The sequence below is a fragment of the Podospora pseudoanserina genome (assembly GCF_035222485.1).
Source record: "Podospora pseudoanserina strain CBS 124.78 chromosome 7 map unlocalized CBS124.78p_7.2, whole genome shotgun sequence".
Taxonomy (NCBI): domain Eukaryota; kingdom Fungi; phylum Ascomycota; class Sordariomycetes; order Sordariales; family Podosporaceae; genus Podospora; species Podospora pseudoanserina.
In genome coordinates this window covers 211,874-227,124 of record NW_026946672.1, presented here as the reverse complement: position 1 = coordinate 227,124, position 15,251 = coordinate 211,874, and the positions used below count along the sequence as shown (strand labels likewise).

General features: G+C 51.4%; 9 protein-coding genes and 1 non-coding gene across 10 annotated transcripts; 3 read left to right on the top strand and 7 right to left on the bottom strand.

The window, feature by feature from the left end:
• Nucleotides 1-371: 371 nt before the first annotated feature.
• QC764_704730 (uncharacterized protein) lies at nucleotides 372-1,284 on the top strand. The gene is made up of 3 exons (XM_062950132.1): nucleotides 372-583; nucleotides 734-876; nucleotides 934-1,284. Exons 1-3 carry the CDS (start codon nucleotides 547-549, stop codon nucleotides 1,210-1,212), a joined length of 459 nt encoding a protein of 152 aa, XP_062795792.1. The 5' UTR covers nucleotides 372-546; the 3' UTR covers nucleotides 1,213-1,284.
• A 274-nt stretch (nucleotides 1,285-1,558) lies between these two features.
• QC764_0109630 (uncharacterized protein) lies at nucleotides 1,559-1,852 on the bottom strand (the record flags this gene model as incomplete). The annotated part of the gene is made up of 2 exons (XM_062941148.1): nucleotides 1,559-1,750; nucleotides 1,826-1,852. 2 exons carry the CDS (start codon nucleotides 1,850-1,852, stop codon nucleotides 1,559-1,561), a joined length of 219 nt encoding a protein of 72 aa, XP_062795791.1.
• A 57-nt stretch (nucleotides 1,853-1,909) lies between these two features.
• On the bottom strand, nucleotides 1,910-2,536 carry QC764_704735 (uncharacterized protein; the record flags this gene model as incomplete). The annotated part of the gene is made up of 1 exon (XM_062950133.1): nucleotides 1,910-2,536. The coding sequence occupies one exon, from the start codon at nucleotides 2,534-2,536 to the stop codon at nucleotides 1,910-1,912; it is 627 nt and encodes a 208-aa protein (XP_062795790.1).
• Nucleotides 2,537-2,967: 431 nt separating this feature from the next.
• PUS1 (tRNA pseudouridine synthase 1) lies at nucleotides 2,968-5,285 on the bottom strand (the record flags this gene model as incomplete). Its single annotated transcript, XM_062950134.1, has 3 exons — nucleotides 4,730-5,285; nucleotides 3,204-4,667; nucleotides 2,968-3,142 (listed from the first exon to the last, which is right to left on the bottom strand). The coding sequence occupies exons 1-3, from the start codon at nucleotides 4,936-4,938 to the stop codon at nucleotides 2,968-2,970; spliced, it is 1,848 nt and encodes a 615-aa protein (XP_062795789.1). The 5' UTR covers nucleotides 4,939-5,285.
• Nucleotides 5,286-5,354: 69 nt separating this feature from the next.
• Nucleotides 5,355-6,725, top strand: QC764_704750 (uncharacterized protein; the record flags this gene model as incomplete). Its single annotated transcript, XM_062950135.1, has 3 exons — nucleotides 5,355-5,412; nucleotides 5,626-5,958; nucleotides 6,016-6,725. The coding sequence occupies 3 exons, from the start codon at nucleotides 5,355-5,357 to the stop codon at nucleotides 6,723-6,725; spliced, it is 1,101 nt and encodes a 366-aa protein (XP_062795788.1).
• Nucleotides 6,726-6,786: 61 nt separating this feature from the next.
• Nucleotides 6,787-7,543, bottom strand: QC764_704755 (uncharacterized protein). Its single transcript, XM_062950136.1, has 3 exons — nucleotides 7,362-7,543; nucleotides 7,127-7,290; nucleotides 6,787-7,022 (listed from the first exon to the last, which is right to left on the bottom strand). Exons 1-3 carry the CDS (start codon nucleotides 7,424-7,426, stop codon nucleotides 7,018-7,020), a joined length of 234 nt encoding a protein of 77 aa, XP_062795787.1. The 5' UTR covers nucleotides 7,427-7,543; the 3' UTR covers nucleotides 6,787-7,017.
• Nucleotides 7,544-8,310: 767 nt separating this feature from the next.
• QC764_704760 (uncharacterized protein) lies at nucleotides 8,311-9,211 on the bottom strand. The gene is made up of 3 exons (XM_062950137.1): nucleotides 9,035-9,211; nucleotides 8,904-8,938; nucleotides 8,311-8,832 (listed from the first exon to the last, which is right to left on the bottom strand). Exons 1-3 carry the CDS (start codon nucleotides 9,091-9,093, stop codon nucleotides 8,483-8,485), a joined length of 444 nt encoding a protein of 147 aa, XP_062795786.1. The 5' UTR covers nucleotides 9,094-9,211; the 3' UTR covers nucleotides 8,311-8,482.
• A 1,265-nt stretch (nucleotides 9,212-10,476) lies between these two features.
• QC764_704765 (uncharacterized protein) lies at nucleotides 10,477-11,131 on the bottom strand (the record flags this gene model as incomplete). Its single annotated transcript, XM_062950138.1, has 3 exons — nucleotides 10,477-10,825; nucleotides 10,891-10,991; nucleotides 11,036-11,131. The coding sequence occupies 3 exons, from the start codon at nucleotides 11,129-11,131 to the stop codon at nucleotides 10,477-10,479; spliced, it is 546 nt and encodes a 181-aa protein (XP_062795785.1).
• A 1,383-nt stretch (nucleotides 11,132-12,514) lies between these two features.
• QC764_704770 (uncharacterized protein) lies at nucleotides 12,515-13,564 on the top strand (the record flags this gene model as incomplete). The annotated part of the gene is made up of 1 exon (XM_062950139.1): nucleotides 12,515-13,564. The coding sequence occupies one exon, from the start codon at nucleotides 12,515-12,517 to the stop codon at nucleotides 13,562-13,564; it is 1,050 nt and encodes a 349-aa protein (XP_062795784.1).
• A 1,466-nt stretch (nucleotides 13,565-15,030) lies between these two features.
• Nucleotides 15,031-15,121, bottom strand: QC764_0109550. Its single transcript has one exon. It is a non-coding gene; the product is annotated as a tRNA-Pro (tRNA).
• Between the last annotated feature and the right edge of the window lie 130 nt (nucleotides 15,122-15,251).

The following is a 15,251-nucleotide window of genomic DNA, read 5'->3' as shown; positions in this document are numbered from 1 at the left end:
TGAAAATAACGAGAGAAAATGGGAGACAGAGCGCTCAACCCTCACAGCAATGAGCGGGGACTCTGCCAATCGTATTCTTCGGCGGCACACGTGACACCTTCCGGAATCGGTCACCTGCCATGTCCTGACCCTCGACCCATTCACCTCTCATAGGTGCCTTATGAATGCCCATATTGGCTCTTCATACCTCAAGAAGATGCATAGTTTTTGTCCTGAAATCGGGCTCTTGTTGTGGAATTACTGTGTATCATGCATGATAGTGGAGCCACCAAGTCTGCCAAGGTCTTCCCGTGCGCACAGTGCGTCTTCCTATGCATCAGTGGATTCCAGGCTTTATGGTCCCCGCTCTCACTCAATCAATCAAGTGAATCAACCGAACCTTCACCATCATCGCCAACAATCATCGACTGCCGCAATTTGTGTGTGTCTCATATTATCCAGCAAACTTCTTCATTATTACAGTCACAGTAAACTCCCAGAAACAAAAGCCCTAGTTCCAGACAATCTCATTACATCCTTGGATTCTTCCTCGACTGGTATATCAAGATGAATCGCGACGCTGATGCAGCTCACAATCTTCTTGGTACAAATTCCCATGGCCCCTCTTACAACCCTGATCACTCTGATTCTTCTTCTTCCGAGTTCTTTGAGGCCTTCGATGCCATCGTTGATGCTGAAATTTGCCCCGAATCGCAAGCTGCATTCAAAGCTGACAAGCCCAACCCATTTATAGAGCGCAAGAACAAGCTCATGGCCGAGCTCATGACTTATTACCGCGACATGATACACACAGCCACCCAGCAGATTCCCGCCAATGCTTCCAATTCCTCAGCTGCCATAAACAGTCTCGCGATGGAGACCGCCATGACGGGCTTCGTATGTCTACAATATCTCGCCCTTGCCCCTCAGAATCATGTACTGACAGTCAAACAGATCAGAGCCACCGAGGACTTGCTCTCCCTTACCCATGAGATCCGCGAGCTGTGGATCATTGGCCCGTTGACCAAGCCTGGCGCCGGTGACGAGGAAGCCAGACGGAACATGAAGCAGGAGGCGGAGGAGACCTTCAACCTGGTCAACGCTTTGAGGAATGAGCAGAGGCTGGCTCAGATTGGCGCCGCTGAACAGTCACCGATGAGGTACCACGTCAAGAACTTGGAAGGCCATCCCGGGAGAACGCAGGCAGGACAGGTACCTGGTGTGCACCAGTGAGCTCTTGGTGCTTTCAGCCGGTGTTCTCCTGTTTCATTTTTTACAGCATGGGGCGTTTGGAGTTGGGGGTTGGGAAAAATAATGCGACCTGCTTCATAATCGATCATGCCAAAATCTATTTTTAAACGACCGCGCGCTGAGCAACCGTGAAGACCTTATTTTTTTTATGCTGGTTCAAATAGTGCCTGAACATACCCATCAGTGACCACTCTCCGCTGTTTTGCCTGCTCTTCCCTCCAGGAGTCAAACCGCTGGTGAACGAAGTCCTGCCCATCATCTTGCTGGCTGATGTCAGACCCTTCTGGCCTGACAGACATATCTTCCAGGACGGAGAGGGAGTTGTCCACTAGCGATGACAATGGTGACGACGACGCCAGTGAAACAGAATCTGGATTGTATTCCGATGACGACGATTATGAGTACGCATAAGTCCGTCGTCGACGCTTGTGCGGTCTCTCGGCTGGGGTCCCTGAGGGTTGAGCTCCTGACGCGGATGGGAGCCGTTGAGGAGGTGGGACAGACGGGAAACCCCTTGTTCCTGTCAGGAGCTGAGCCAAAAAGATTCATTAGCGCTAGACTTGGAGGATTATGAGAGCAGAACGCGGCGACTAACAAGTGAGTCTTGAAGCAAGGGTGGCATGTCAGTGTTTCTGGGGTTCTGCAGGGTGCGTGCCCGCTCTCCTCCAGACCTTGCTGTCTAGCCGGGGCCTTTGCTTGGGACTGCTTGCGATGCCACGAGGAAAGGCGGCTGGGCCATTGAATCTGATGATCCTGGCGAACCTCGAGATGGCCCGTTTGTCTGTACAGCAGCGTTGACATAGCGGCAGTCGTCGGCACTCCTCCTCTCCTCCTTCAACCTATCCCTAACGAGAGACTCAACCAAGATGTTAACAGCTACCAGCCTGTCAAGCTGTGTGTCAGGCAGGGTGATTTTGCCGCTAGATCTTTGCTCTGTAGCGGGGAGGATGCGAGGCCTCAGTGGACACTCCCCAATCCACCCCAGTGACTTGAATATCTCCCAGTCGAGGAGGAAATGCTGGGGCACGTCTTCCTGCTTGTAAGGAAGATCAAACCACTCTGGAAACTTGTCGGTGAGCGTCCTTTTCCAAATCGCTGCCTCCTCAGGTTCAGTCTTCAAGAATATAAGCAATCTCTGCCGCAAGGCCTTGCCGAGGGAACAATAGTTTGGGCATTCCTGGCACATGAGCATTAGTTCGTCCTGTGAGAGGTTGTTCTCGCGCATCTTGTCACCATGGTGGCAGTATCGCTCCAACTTGCTGCGCACGCCGCTGATGGTCGCCACTTTCCGTCTGTTGACCAACATTTGGGTTGTGATGAGTGACGAAATACTACCGGATTGCAAATATTTGGTAAGAGAAACACCGGACAACGACAGAAAGAAGAAACCGGCAAGAACAAGAGGCCGTTGAGTACTTCTCTTGCATTTTATACGGGCCAAAATACACGTTTGTCACCGGAAGGGGAGGGGGGTGGAGGGAAGATGCATATGCATCTGCAGATGTTTCACAAACTACAGCGCTCACCTGCGGCATCCAATGGCGAAGGCAACGGCCATGGTCTGGCGAACAAACGCACTGGACAGTAAATAGTAAGCTGAAACCTCAACAGCGCTTCCAAGAGACGGGAAAGCATGGCGTACAAAGTGGAAAACAAGCTCGAGCAACGTAAAGCTCCGCTACCAATCTTTTGTCATGACGCTGGTGTTCTGGACCAAGTTGCCTGTAGCAAAGGTATTTACGTTCCATCCTCCACCACCCCATCAGCCTCATCGCCAAGCTCAGCCTCCAACGCCTTGGGCACCCTCTCGGTCCGATCAGACCGCTCATGGGAAGCGTCCACACCCCCGGCCGTCACCCACAGGAAATAGTCGGTGCGGAAGTTATCGACCTGGTTGAAGAACAAGTGGAACCTGCAAAAATGGTTGTCAGCAATATTATACAGCATGTGCCTGGTGTGGCATCAGCACTCACGAGTTCTCTTTCTCCTCCACCTCAAACATCCTCCGGTAGATGTGCTCGTCCTTGAACTTGATGATCTGATCCTCGTACTTGGAGAAGTCAATGGGCTCCTTGTCGAACCCGGCGGCCCTCTTGTTATACTCTGTAAACATGGGACGTTCCAGCATGAGACCAAGACCGGGCGCCTTGGGGATGCTAATCCTTCGAGGCCCGTAGCTCTCCTTGATGAGATCAAGCGGGGCGCCGCAGCGAACGACCATGACCGCCATGGCGACCATCTTGCGAATCTGGTGCATCATGAAGCTCTGGCCGTGGACCTTGAGAGACAGCCACTCGGTATCGCCAATCTGGATAGGGGTGGTGTTGGCCTCGAACGACTTGATGTGACGCTTGGCAGATGCATCCTTGAAGGACTTCATCACAGTATAGTTGTGATAGTTGTGCGTGCCCAGGTAGAGATTCAGGGCTTGTTGCAGCCTCTCGATACGGGCTGGCGAGATCCTGTATCTTCTCTTCGCCGCGACGTAGGCAGCCTTGATATCTCGGACGGCCGCATCAACGGGACTCAACTCCTTCTCAGGCTTTGGTTCTTGCGGTGTCTCCTCGACTGGCTTGGCCTCTTCGATCGGTTTCTCGGGCTGGGGCTCGGCAGTATCGGACATTTCAACATCTTTGTCAGCGGTTGCATCTTTGCTCGCCTCTTCTTGGTCGTATTTGGCCGGCTGTCCATCCTCGGCGAGTTCCTTGTCGTTGCTGTCTTGAAGCTTACGCAAAACCTCAGCCCTAACCTCGGGGCTTAGTCTAGCAAGGATAGGCTCGATATCGTTCTTCTCCACCTCGTCCCAGAATCCCGTCACATCATCCAAGCGTTCGAGGTGCTCTTCCAACACACCCTTCTCTTTGGCTGACTCAAGGATCTTTTTTCCAAGAAAGCTCTGTGGCTGGGGAGGCAATAGCGAATAACTGGGCATGAGATACTCATACCACCTCGAATCGCAAGACTGGTAGCAGCTGAAAGCGTTGACTGTGCGCTGGATGCCCCATATCCTAATCTGTTCGGGGAGGTGGGAATTGATCTTTTCGACAATGTCTTCGTCCTCGACAATGAGCTTGAGAGACAACACGTTGCCAGCGGCGTGGACGCCCTTGTCTGTACGCGCGCAGCGGACCAAGCTCGACTTCTTGGGATCATCGGCGTTGGCCTTGGAGATGGCACCGGCAGCGACGAAAGCCGCAAAGATGTCGCCCTCGATTGTCTTCTCCTTGTGGTTAATCTGAATGCCGTGGTAGCCGGTGCCGGCGTAGCCAATCAGGACGGCAACCTTGCGCTTCGGTCGGCGGTCTTCGGCCTTGATCTCGTCGGGGGTGAACTCGATGCTCATGAAGCTCTTGCCGCCAACTTCCTCGTCGATCACCTTACGGCGTTTGGCATCGCGGTTATTCCGGACCTGTTCGCGCTTGTCGGGGACGGGGCCTCTGTCGGCTGGGTTAGAAGTCGGCATTGAGTTTTCTCGAGAATACAGCGGTTTGCAACATACTTTGCGCTTCCGAAGCCGCCGTGCTTACGCTTTCCTTGTGCACCCGGTTTGTCATTCCCTCTCTCGCGGCCGCGGCCACCACGCTTGCCGTTGCGATTCTGGCTGCGGTCGGCATTGTTCTGAGAGTCGTTGGAATCCTGGGCGACGAGAGTGGCGCTGGAAGAGGCATCGGGGCCTGGAGCGGCAGCAGGGATCTCGTCAGAGGCCATGTTTGCAGTAGGCGGGCGGCGCTCAATCTCATGACAATCGAGAGATTCGGGAGTGGGAGTTGGACGCAACAATTTTTGGAGTCGCTGCAGAAAACATGGTGGGGTGGAAAGGTGGGGCAGTGCATGTGCTAGCCACTCTGAGATTAGCTCCCGCTGTTGCAGCCAAGAGACAGAACGCCAAGACTGGGGTTCTCTCTCCCGTTTCCAGCCATATTGATGACCACAAGTGTAGTCGGTTCCAGGTATGCTTATTCTTTCGACTGAAAGATCAAGCTGACGGTGCCAACAGGAACTTTGAGCATTAGGTCACTCTCGGGAGCGGGTCTGTCCCACCGTCTCCCTGCGGCAAAGCAACCTGAAATGTACTCACAGAAACATGGTCAAATCCGAGCCAGCCAATCCAAGACATCACAACGATGTCGATCGAATATCAACTGGCCAGGATCATGTCCTTGGCGATGCTTTCCGGCCCGTGTTGGGGTCCCAATGTCTCCCCCTGCAGAATATGCTGTAGCCGTTACGGAGTAATACCCAGCTGCAGTCTGCAGAGCCGCCGCCCTGCCCGTGTGCTGTGCCCCGTTTCCATTTCCACCTCCATTGCAAACCACCAGTGTCCCTTTACTTCCTGCCTATGGTGACTGTGTTGTTGATTCTGACTCCATGTTCGCAAGACGTGGGAGAACCCCGTTGCAATCGTCATGTTATCACCCGCATCAGGCCGGGGCGCTGACCGGCATCCCTCACTTATCTCGGCGTATATAGCGCTTGTTCTGCCAGCATTGTTGTTGTTCGTCACCTATCCCGCCACAGTAGACGCTCAAATAACATGCTACGGTTTTGCCGGCCAAGCCTACACAGACAACACGCTCTGTCCTGGATCCAACGCCTGCTGCGGCCGAAAAGCGACCTGTCTATCCAATCGACTATGTCACAACCCAAACGATCCAGAGGGTTTATGGGTGAGGGGTCCATGTGCAATCCGGGAATGGGATGACAGCTGCGGACAGATCTGTCTTTACAGTACGTTTCCTTGCATCTAACCACAGACAATCACTAACTCGATGGCGCACCCTTTAGACGAAACAGCCGCCAGCAATGGGGTTCTGCCGCGTGTAGTACAATGCCGCGATGGTAGCCTTTGCTGCAACAACGATCCACAATGTTGCCAGGATGGCAAGGGGACCTTTCTCGATGAAGGGGGGGAAATCGTATCAACTCGAGCAACAGGTGCTACCACCAGCTTCCCCCCGTTAAGCGAGACCGGTACCGTCAGAACAACAGCCCCTGTGCCCACCACCTCAACATCATCTTCCTCTACATTTTCCTCTACGTTCTCAGAATCCACATCTTCTTCCTCGACAACGGAAATCGTGGTGCCGCCCACGAATGCCGGACCAGCAACACCAGCGCCAACCCCCTCGGACGAAGATAACAACGGACTCAAGATAGGATTAGGCGTGGGTATTCCCTGTGCTGTGTTAGTTGCTGCTTTGTTGGCATTCTTGTTCTTCAGGCGGCAGAAGAAAAAGGCCTCCAACGGACCAGTGGCAGAGCTACACGGGGCCTCTCGTGATATGGTAGAGGTTCATGGGCATGACGCTCATGCAGGAGGGTATTATCGCTCAGAGTTTCAGTCCAAGATGCCACCCCTATATTCTGGTGCCAGGCCGGTGGGTGGTACTCAACAAAAGCATCCAGTAGAAATGGGAGGTGAGATGGCCACAGAATTGGACGGCGGCCCGATGCCGGGAAATGTGGTACACATGAGGAGAGCCGAGATGGGTTAGATGTCAGGCGCTGGCCACTTGATGCTGTATTATACAACACTCGATTGATCAAAAAACAATGGAAAGTTTCATCCTGTTTACTGGCCACGTGTCATTCTCACACCGTGCAGCTACCTGTCTTGGTTGAATGAGTTAAGGCAATTCATGATGACTTCATCCTTAGCAACTTCACACCCGAGAAACATTTACTCTGATGTCCAACCTGCCCTTGTTGGCTTGGCCCTTGTTCCCTTGGCGCTGCCAATACCCCTTCTTCCCCCCGCCTGGTGTTGAGAGCTTGTGAGCTGCAAGTTTATTCTTCACAGGCACAGTGTCAGCTCCAAACACTACCGGTGTAGGTCGGCAACAAATGGACGAGGAACAGGAACAGGGTGATGATGGTGGCGGCGAAGGAGACGAACCACCTGCTGTCGATGGCTGCGTGGATGCGTCCCGAGTTTCAGCATCCCCAAGCGGCTCAGCCTTGGTATTTCTGTTCTCCCCTACAAATTTCTCGGCCTCTTCTTTTGTTGGAAAGGATTTGTAACGGTTATCTGGAAATCCCAGAACCTGCGCCTCGGTTTGCCTGCAGTATCTAGTTTCAGTATCGGGGAAGCCATAATGAAAGTGTGAAGAGTAAAATGTGACGCAACATACTCCCATGTCTCGTATACACCCGGCTGGCGACCCTTTGCCACAGCGTACCACCTCTTCCGGGCCATGTTCGCTTTTGTTGAGTGGATTCGAAGCCGATGTCTCTTGAAGGAGGAAAGTTGAACGCAAACTGCCCGGTGCAATGAATCTTAACGATGATGGGGACCCCCCTTTTATGCCAAAATCATCCTCATGGCAGGCGTAATGTCACACGGCAGAAAGCCAACAGGCCACATCACGGCCCAACAGCTATCAACCTGCACGCTGTGAGCCAACCGTGAAAGTGAAGCTGTCAATCAAAGGCATGGCGGGTATCAAAGGAATCTTTACTGGCCCAGTGGTATATTGAAGGACTTGGCAGAGGCCTGAGGCTAACAAGGGCACGGGCCATGCGATGAAGGATAAATACGTGCTCAGGATCATCAAGACTGTAATTTTTCTTCTTCTTTCCTGTAACACAGACTTCGAGGCCATTGAAGATTATTAGCCTGAATTGAACCACGAAGTTCCAAGCTCTGATATTACAGCCCTTGTCACACGTAAATCTCATACTCTGTGGTACTTTGGAAGTGCACACTTCACAGCAGCTGTCCAATGATGACACCAGACGGCGGCAGAGAGGCCTACTGCCAAGACCAGACGTGATGTTGCCCTGTATCAACAACCTCACAATCACGCAGGTGAGGCCCGCTGGACACTGCAGCATGCAGACAGGAAATGTGCAGAAGCGCGGTATAGATAAGGTGATTGGATATTCTGAGGAAAGCCTCTACGTGCGGTAGGCGCCAATGATGTAGCATAGGTGTTCATGTTTGGAGGACGACAGGACCCAACATCTCATACTGGAAAGTGCGAGAAGCCAAATAAACCGTAATGTCAAGAACAGCTCCATTCAAAGAGGCCCACGTCCTGTTCAAATCTGGCCCCTCAGGCCAATGACTGCTTAGGTATCTATGACATGAGTTGTAATTCCTGTAAAATAGGTCTCTTTGTTCATCGCATCCTATCAGCACAACCGTCTATCAGGCAGCGGACCGAGATCGGGTCAATGCAACTACCCTCGATAATTTCCTCATGATTCCATGACCGAAAAATTCTTTACGCAACACTCCTCGTCTACCCGATCAAACCCATCTGACTTGGAAAGCCCAAACCCCGACATTGCTGTTGTGGCAAGTGGTGTGGACTTGTCGCTTTTCGAGGCCGCTGTCGCCGTCACCGTTGACCTCAATCAGCTGCACAGTGGGACTGAAGTCGCTGGTTGTAGCGTCGGGGGTTCCGGCCACGAGAGCGGAGCGCGCGAGTCCACAGGTTGGGAAGTTTACCAGTGAAAGCTCCGCCACACCAGGGGAGATGCCGAAGCTGACCGACGCCGCCATCGCCGGGACATTGACACATGCGTTGCCGTTCCCCTGGTAGGCCCACAAGAAGGAACCCTGGCAGTTGGGATTGCCCCAGCCGGTCATGTACCAGTCTGTCCAACAAAAGCAATGTCAGTCTTGAGCTCTAACCTATTCATTGTGTCTCGGGAGTAATTTCACGTACAGTTATCGGCGCGGATGTCGAGGTGCACGGGGACCCTGGACGGGCAATCAGAAGGATGTCAGTAAGGTACATTGATGTGTCCCCCAGGATTGTGAGGGTCTGTGAAGGTCCTGGACAGTGTTGCAACATACGGAGTGGCGACGGCGAGACCGGCCATGCCCAGGGAGAAAAAGCTGCTGGAGAGCTTCATCTTGACGACTTCCAAAGGCTCAGTGGAGGTAACGAGGTGTAAGTTGTCGGTTTTGGGGCTCTGGGGGACTCTATGAAAGCTCCTGATGCTCTGTCTCCTCCAACTTACGAAAGGTAACAATCGTGGTTCTTATAGCCTTTTCTCTTCATTCTTCCACCGCGCCCATTTCCAGCTTCATCGCGGCTCACTCCGGCGGTGAGTAGATGCTGCCACTGTCAGGATCTCGAGGTAGTATTTGTTGGGCCTATACAACACACTAAGGTCCAACATATTGTGCTGTTGGCAGTTGGTTCTGTAGAACTTGAGTAGGGTGTTCAAGGAAAATGTCATGATATGGACCATTTATGTTACATTCCGAGTTCCCGCTTACGTTGAGCACCACTGTATCAGGGACCAACACGACATACTAGCCAGTAGTTATGTGGGTATGTGACCGGCCAGAATCCTAGTGTACTCCTTGCTCTCTGCGTGTTATCCTACGTGTAACCCGGAACGGCGACTGTCTGATTAACGTTATTCCACTTTAAGCACTGGATATAAGCCGCGGTGCATTGCGAGACACTTTCTGATGGGTGTGCCGAATTATTTTGCCCACTCTTCGGATTCTAGGATTTATGGTACATCCGTTCCAGGTTGAGAACAACCAGAAATGTTAACTTTCAAAGCCGATGGATATCGTGTGGCAACAGGGGAAACTGCCTGGCATTCTGCCTTATCAGTATCAACCCTAAGAAAACAAGGTAAGGTACCTAGGTAAGGTCTTGAATTAGATTCGGAATTCGGCACAATCGAGACGCCAAGAAGCGGGCATTGCTGAGGCGGTAACCTGCCTTACACAAGTGCCCTGCTTCTTGGCTACCTAGGTACGCAACGGCTTACAACATGTTGGCCTTTGTGGTCACGCCTTTCATTGCAACCTCACCTCCACTCAATTACCAAAATAGTTATCAACCGCGAACACAGACAACAAAAACACAAACGATGGCATTTGGTCAGTTTAATCCTCACACTGAACCACGCCGGGTTGGATCAGGGCAAGGTGGTTCTCTTTCCACGAAGCAGACAATTGCCATATCTGTCTCTCTCGGGGTATTTTTCATCATATGCATTGCCAGCATCTGCCTATCGGGAAGATATATCCGCAAAAGCCGTTCTGCAGGGGCAACAAAGTCAACATTTTCGAATGTGCAGCTCGACAAAGGAGAATCGTAGCCCAAAGTACGTGCGAGTTCCACCAGATGTTGGAAATTTGAGGACATAAATGGCAGAGACCTGGACCGTGTTAGATACCTGAATGTATCAATTCTCATCTGTAACGGAGGGTTATGCTGAGATGCGGGCTATGGGTCAGATGGAATGATTCACCGATAGGTACATGAACAATCACGAGCTTAATCTTCTTTGAACCCTAGACTTTGTGTTGCTCCCTCTCAACCCAACTCGCTCCTCAGCCCTCAACTTAGGCGTCGATTCTTTCCCCTTCCTCATTCTCCATGCATCAGAGTCGTCAGGGCGTCCCTGTAACAAAAGGTTTCGGGCAGATTGGCAGGGCGAGGTGTGGTCCAGCAGTCCAAGCTGTGAGCGACTTCGTGGAACCATACAGATAAGGTAACTTTGCGGCGCAATCTCCGAGGAAGTCAAGGTGATCTCCGCCGTTCCAGGCTGAGCAGCCTCGGGGCCCGGGTAGCTTGACACTGTGTCGATCCACTGACGAGTCTTGACGGGAAGCTTGCTGTGTTTCTGTGATAGCACTCATTCTCATCGTGACCTGCCGAGGGAGCGAGGTTGGAATTGTACCCGAAGTCAGTGGCCAGGATCTCGATAGTCGTTGGAGAAAAGATGCATTGGCAAAAGAGTTTTGAAACCTTGCACCTTTTCCAGAAGTTCAGTCTTATATTCTAGAAATGCTGGTTTGGAGTTCAGAGCGCGAAGAGAGTCGTACATCAATGTAGGTGGCATCCCACACGTCAATGTCGTGAGGATCGCAGTAGCTATTTGCGGCCGCAGTATCGTAGCAAGGCTTGGGAAGATGCCCCATGATCTCTGGGTCATAGTATAGGAAGCACTGGGCATATCATTTAGCCCACCACTGGCTCCCGTGTCGAGAAAAACCCAGATCAGTGAATCTTTCAGTCAGTGAGTCCAGGGCCAAAGAGCAAAGACATGGTGAATGAATGATGGGAAGAACACCACAAGGCTGCTGGCCCAAGTTGCACGCGCCATGGTCGGTTTGAAGAATCAGCTCAGTTTGAACTGGGGAGAAGGCCAGTGATGGTAATGATGGACTTACTGAAGGGCAAATGGGGCATATATGTACAGGCTCCTACATGTTTACGGCCGGTGACACCACACATTAGCTCCCCGTTTCCGGTAATCTCACGTGGAAAAGTCCCGAGCTCATCCTTTCCTTCCCTTATCATTTTGTGTGTCTGCAGTCATTTTCAGTTTATTATTGCCCTATGGAAGACAGCTGTGGGAAACATTTGTGTTTCAGTCTCCCCGAGAACATTCATGAACAGATGATGCATACCTAACCACCTACTTACATGGTAGGCAGCCTTGGCTTCCACAAGTCTTAGAACAAATTCTGTGTTTCTAGCTGTTATTTTATTGAGGAGAGACACAAAATGACATTTTAGGCTCCCCTGAAAAGTAGGCGGGCATGAGGCTGTCCCCAAATGAAGCCCGGTGCTCATCAATTCGGGAGGCCTATTAGAGAAGTTGGCGCGCCAAGTGTCATCTCTTAGCGAGGGCCGCCGGAGCAAGCCTTATTTTGACATCTTACAGGCTTGAAAACAGATGGAACACCGGGGGGGGGCAATGGCAAGTAACCTGTTCTTTCCGTTTTTTGCCCACTTGATGTACCTGGGTACTCAAACAAGCCCTCATAGGTATGTTCATCGTCGCGCTTATTTTCACTGTTAATCCCAACAACACTCTTCCACTGACATCGATTCCGCCCTGTTTTCAACTGACAGGGGGTCCTCTCATGGCGCCGCCCTCTGCCTGCTTGTGCCGTGGGGTTCCCACCAATGCCTAGCAGGTAGCAATACCCCCATGACAGCCAAAACCACCCCGTGAGTCACTTGCCTCCCCTTACTCCGCCAATAACATTAAATATCAACTTACTGAATCTGATGCAAACCCCGGTGACTCTGACCGATTTAGAATGAAACCAATCATATACCCTGTGAGGCCATGACAGCGACGCCTTTAATCTCAAAGCGGTATAATAGGTCCCTTGCCAAAGTCGAGCATTGGTATCTTCTAGTCTCTTCTACTCCCCTTTGTTTCACGCCTTGCTGTGTACAATTCGTGTCTTCAGTGAAGTCCTCACTTGCTAATTGTTGATCTGCATCCGAGGACAGATTTCAGGCCGCATCTCGCTTTTCAGATAAATACCAAGTCACTGCGCTCAAACATGGGGCTTTGTTTTCACTCTTCCACTTACCTCCCCCCATCTCTTCCTCCCCAATTTGGGGGGGAAGGCCTCGGCGATCCAACATCCGACCTCGAATTCCCGAAGACTAACCCAAGTAACGAACAATACTTTTTCCAACATAGCCGTCACCCAAAGGCCAAACATCCTCACCACCCCTTCAAATGGTCCACCCGACGCCTCCACACAATTCACCAAAAAACCCATGAGCAATGGTTCTGGTCTGGCAACTACTACTGGTCCCACCACGACCCCTCCAAGCAAGCTCCCCTTCGCATCAAGCCTCATCAGGTTCGCGCTATTGCCAGCAGCAAGGCCATCGGGCCAAAAATAGCGGGCATCGAACCCTTTGCTAGGACATGGGAAAAGTGTGATCTGGTCAAAAGGAGACTGAAGGATCAACAAGGACACTGGAACCAGCTGGCGGAATATGCATTGGAGGACCAGGAATGTGCAGCGGTTCAACTTCCCTATGAGAGGGAGAGGGAGCGATCAGAAAGACGACAGCTGCAGAGGAGACCCCCGAGTTTGGAGAGGGAGGATGCCTTTCGGGATGAGGAAACTTCCAAGAGAAGGAGGGAGATGATGATGAGGAGGGGTCGTGGCTTTGGGGGTGCTCCTGCTCCTAAGATGAGTCTGAGTGTTGGAGAGGAATATGATCTTGATGATAAGATCAGGGTTGTTGGGTATGAACAGGCTCTGTACGACAAACAAAGGTACAAAGCTGCGGTGCGGGGTGCGATTTGCTGGCCACAGATGGTTCAGAGTTTGGGAGGAGAGGAGACAGCCATGGCGTCACTGCATGAGCGAGAGTTGGTTGGGTTGTCGCAAAACAGATTGCGGTTCGGCTTCAGGGGACGATCAACCGGCAGGAAACAAGAAAACATCAGTCAACAACGTGACTCATTGGCTACCGCTGGATGGGTCCTCGGCGTTGATGATGCGCATATGCGAGAAGCTCCGCTGCTGGAAGATGTCCACGACATCAGTGAAAGAGGCGGCGCGGAAAGGATGAGGAATGGGAATTTCTAGGCAGAGTTGAGTTGGGTTTTAGAGAGACAACGCACTACTATTTCAGCGAAACACGTGCAGTGACAATAGAGGATGACCTCGGGTCCTGGGTATTCCTATCACCAAGCCCATGACGGCTCGAAGCAGGTCCGCCATATGAGATCCCCGTCTGCCCAAGGATTCTCGGCTAGAATATACAGCTGCGTACTGTGCTCGGACTGGCCCTCATTGAATGGATTTAGGATGGGAACCCGGAGGACGATGAGCATGAGGGACTGGCTGTGTGCTCGTGGCACATGCTACTTGAGCTCGCCAAAATCCTACTGGATCTTCCTGTGTTATCACTACATCTGATTTCACAGAAAGTCGTTTTGCATTGGTTTGAATTTCATTTAGGTATGCTAGATAAATGTCTACTACAACATAGATCATAATAAGGTACTACAAATATATTCGCTTGTCACAGTGTTTCTATGCTACCTTATCGTTACATATACAACATGGCTAGATGCACAATAGCACCTCAAGTACCCCTTCAAGCAAAGCCCCTTATATGTTTCTCAGCCCTCAAAGTAACCCACTTGTCCATTCCCATTGATCCCGGCCACGTTTAAGCTCTCTCCCGTAGTATGTGGGAATCCACCAAAAACAGTTCTTGTCATCGTGGATTTGACGTCGATTGTCTGCGTCTGGGTACTCATCGTCATTATTGTAATAGTGATAGTGGTGGTAGGCTCTGTTGGCTCTTCGATGTCACGGAGGCCTACCGAAAATATGGTTGAGGCTCTCGTTGTGGCTGACGGCACAGCAATGATGGCTTGCGGAGCTTCTGTTGAAAGTGTTGTTGGTTGTTCTCGAGCTTGAAGAGGTACCATGGCCCGCTTGAGCTCGTCAAGGTGTAGCAGATGGTGTCCATAATAGGCGATGGGTCGTGGAAGACCAAGAGCTGGACTAGAAAGTAGCAAGACCACAGCACCGAGGTAGCTTGTCAATGTAGATGTGTACATATTGACGACCTCACCGTATCAAGTCTTGGAAGATTGGGCAAAATAGGTTCGGTACAATTGCCGTAGATGTCGCTTCGAACACTGTTGTGGGAAAACGACAATGCCATGAGACGGGACTGGAGAGAGAGCAGGGGCTTTTAAAGGCCAAAACTAGGCAGAGCGGTGGAAACAAAAGTGGAAGGGAGTATATGGAATCTGGATACGCATCATCATAAACTTGGTTTACAATGCTATAACTGAGGCCGGCGTTGCATCTCATGCCATGGGGATTCTGAGACAGGGGCTGGGCATACAAAGTCTTCCCAGCCATGAGCGCGCTCTGGAATTCCCAGCCAAGCCGAGACGTTTCAAAAGTCACCCTGCCTCGTCTACATTCTAGTTTAATCCCAACGTCATGAACTTCGCGCATAGAACTTGGGAATCTGACCCGTGAAAAAGAAAATGTGTTGATCAATCAACAGATTTTACAAGCAAAAGATGGGGCCGAGCCAGGGCTCGAACCTGGGACCACTTGCAACAGCTGTGAGAGTCTATTCCCAAAGCAAGTATGCTACCACTACACCACACGGCCTAACATATTTGATGGCTTGTGGAATTGGAACCAACACCTATGCTCGACATGATGTTGGTTTGGCGTTTTCCCCTTTTCAATTACATGCAAGTAAACAAACCACAAATGGATTGCACTAGGTACTTGGATT

Excerpts from the sequence above, each read along its gene's own strand:
- QC764_704730 (XM_062950132.1), top strand. The coding sequence starts at position 547 with ATGAATCGCGACGCTGATGCAGCTCACAATCTTCTTG. Across the intron at positions 584-733 it reads TGCAGCTCACAATCTTCTTG|AGCGCAAGAACAAGCTCATG; the intron begins GTACAAATTCCC and ends ACCCATTTATAG. Across the intron at positions 877-933 it reads AGACCGCCATGACGGGCTTC|ATCAGAGCCACCGAGGACTT; the intron begins GTATGTCTACAA and ends ACAGTCAAACAG.
- QC764_704755 (XM_062950136.1), bottom strand. The coding sequence starts at position 7,426 with ATGGCCCGGAAGAGGTGGTACGCTGTGGCAAAGGGTCGCCAGCCGGGT. Across the intron at positions 7,291-7,361 it reads GGTGTATACGAGACATGGGA|GCAAACCGAGGCGCAGGTTC; the intron begins GTATGTTGCGTC and ends TAGATACTGCAG.
- QC764_704760 (XM_062950137.1), bottom strand. The coding sequence starts at position 9,093 with ATGAAGCTCTCCAGCAGCTTTTTCTCCCTGGGCATGGCCGGTCTCGCC. Across the intron at positions 8,939-9,034 it reads GGTCTCGCCGTCGCCACTCC|GGTCCCCGTGCACCTCGACA; the intron begins GTATGTTGCAAC and ends TTGCCCGTCCAG. Across the intron at positions 8,833-8,903 it reads CGACATCCGCGCCGATAACT|ACTGGTACATGACCGGCTGG; the intron begins GTACGTGAAATT and ends TTTGTTGGACAG.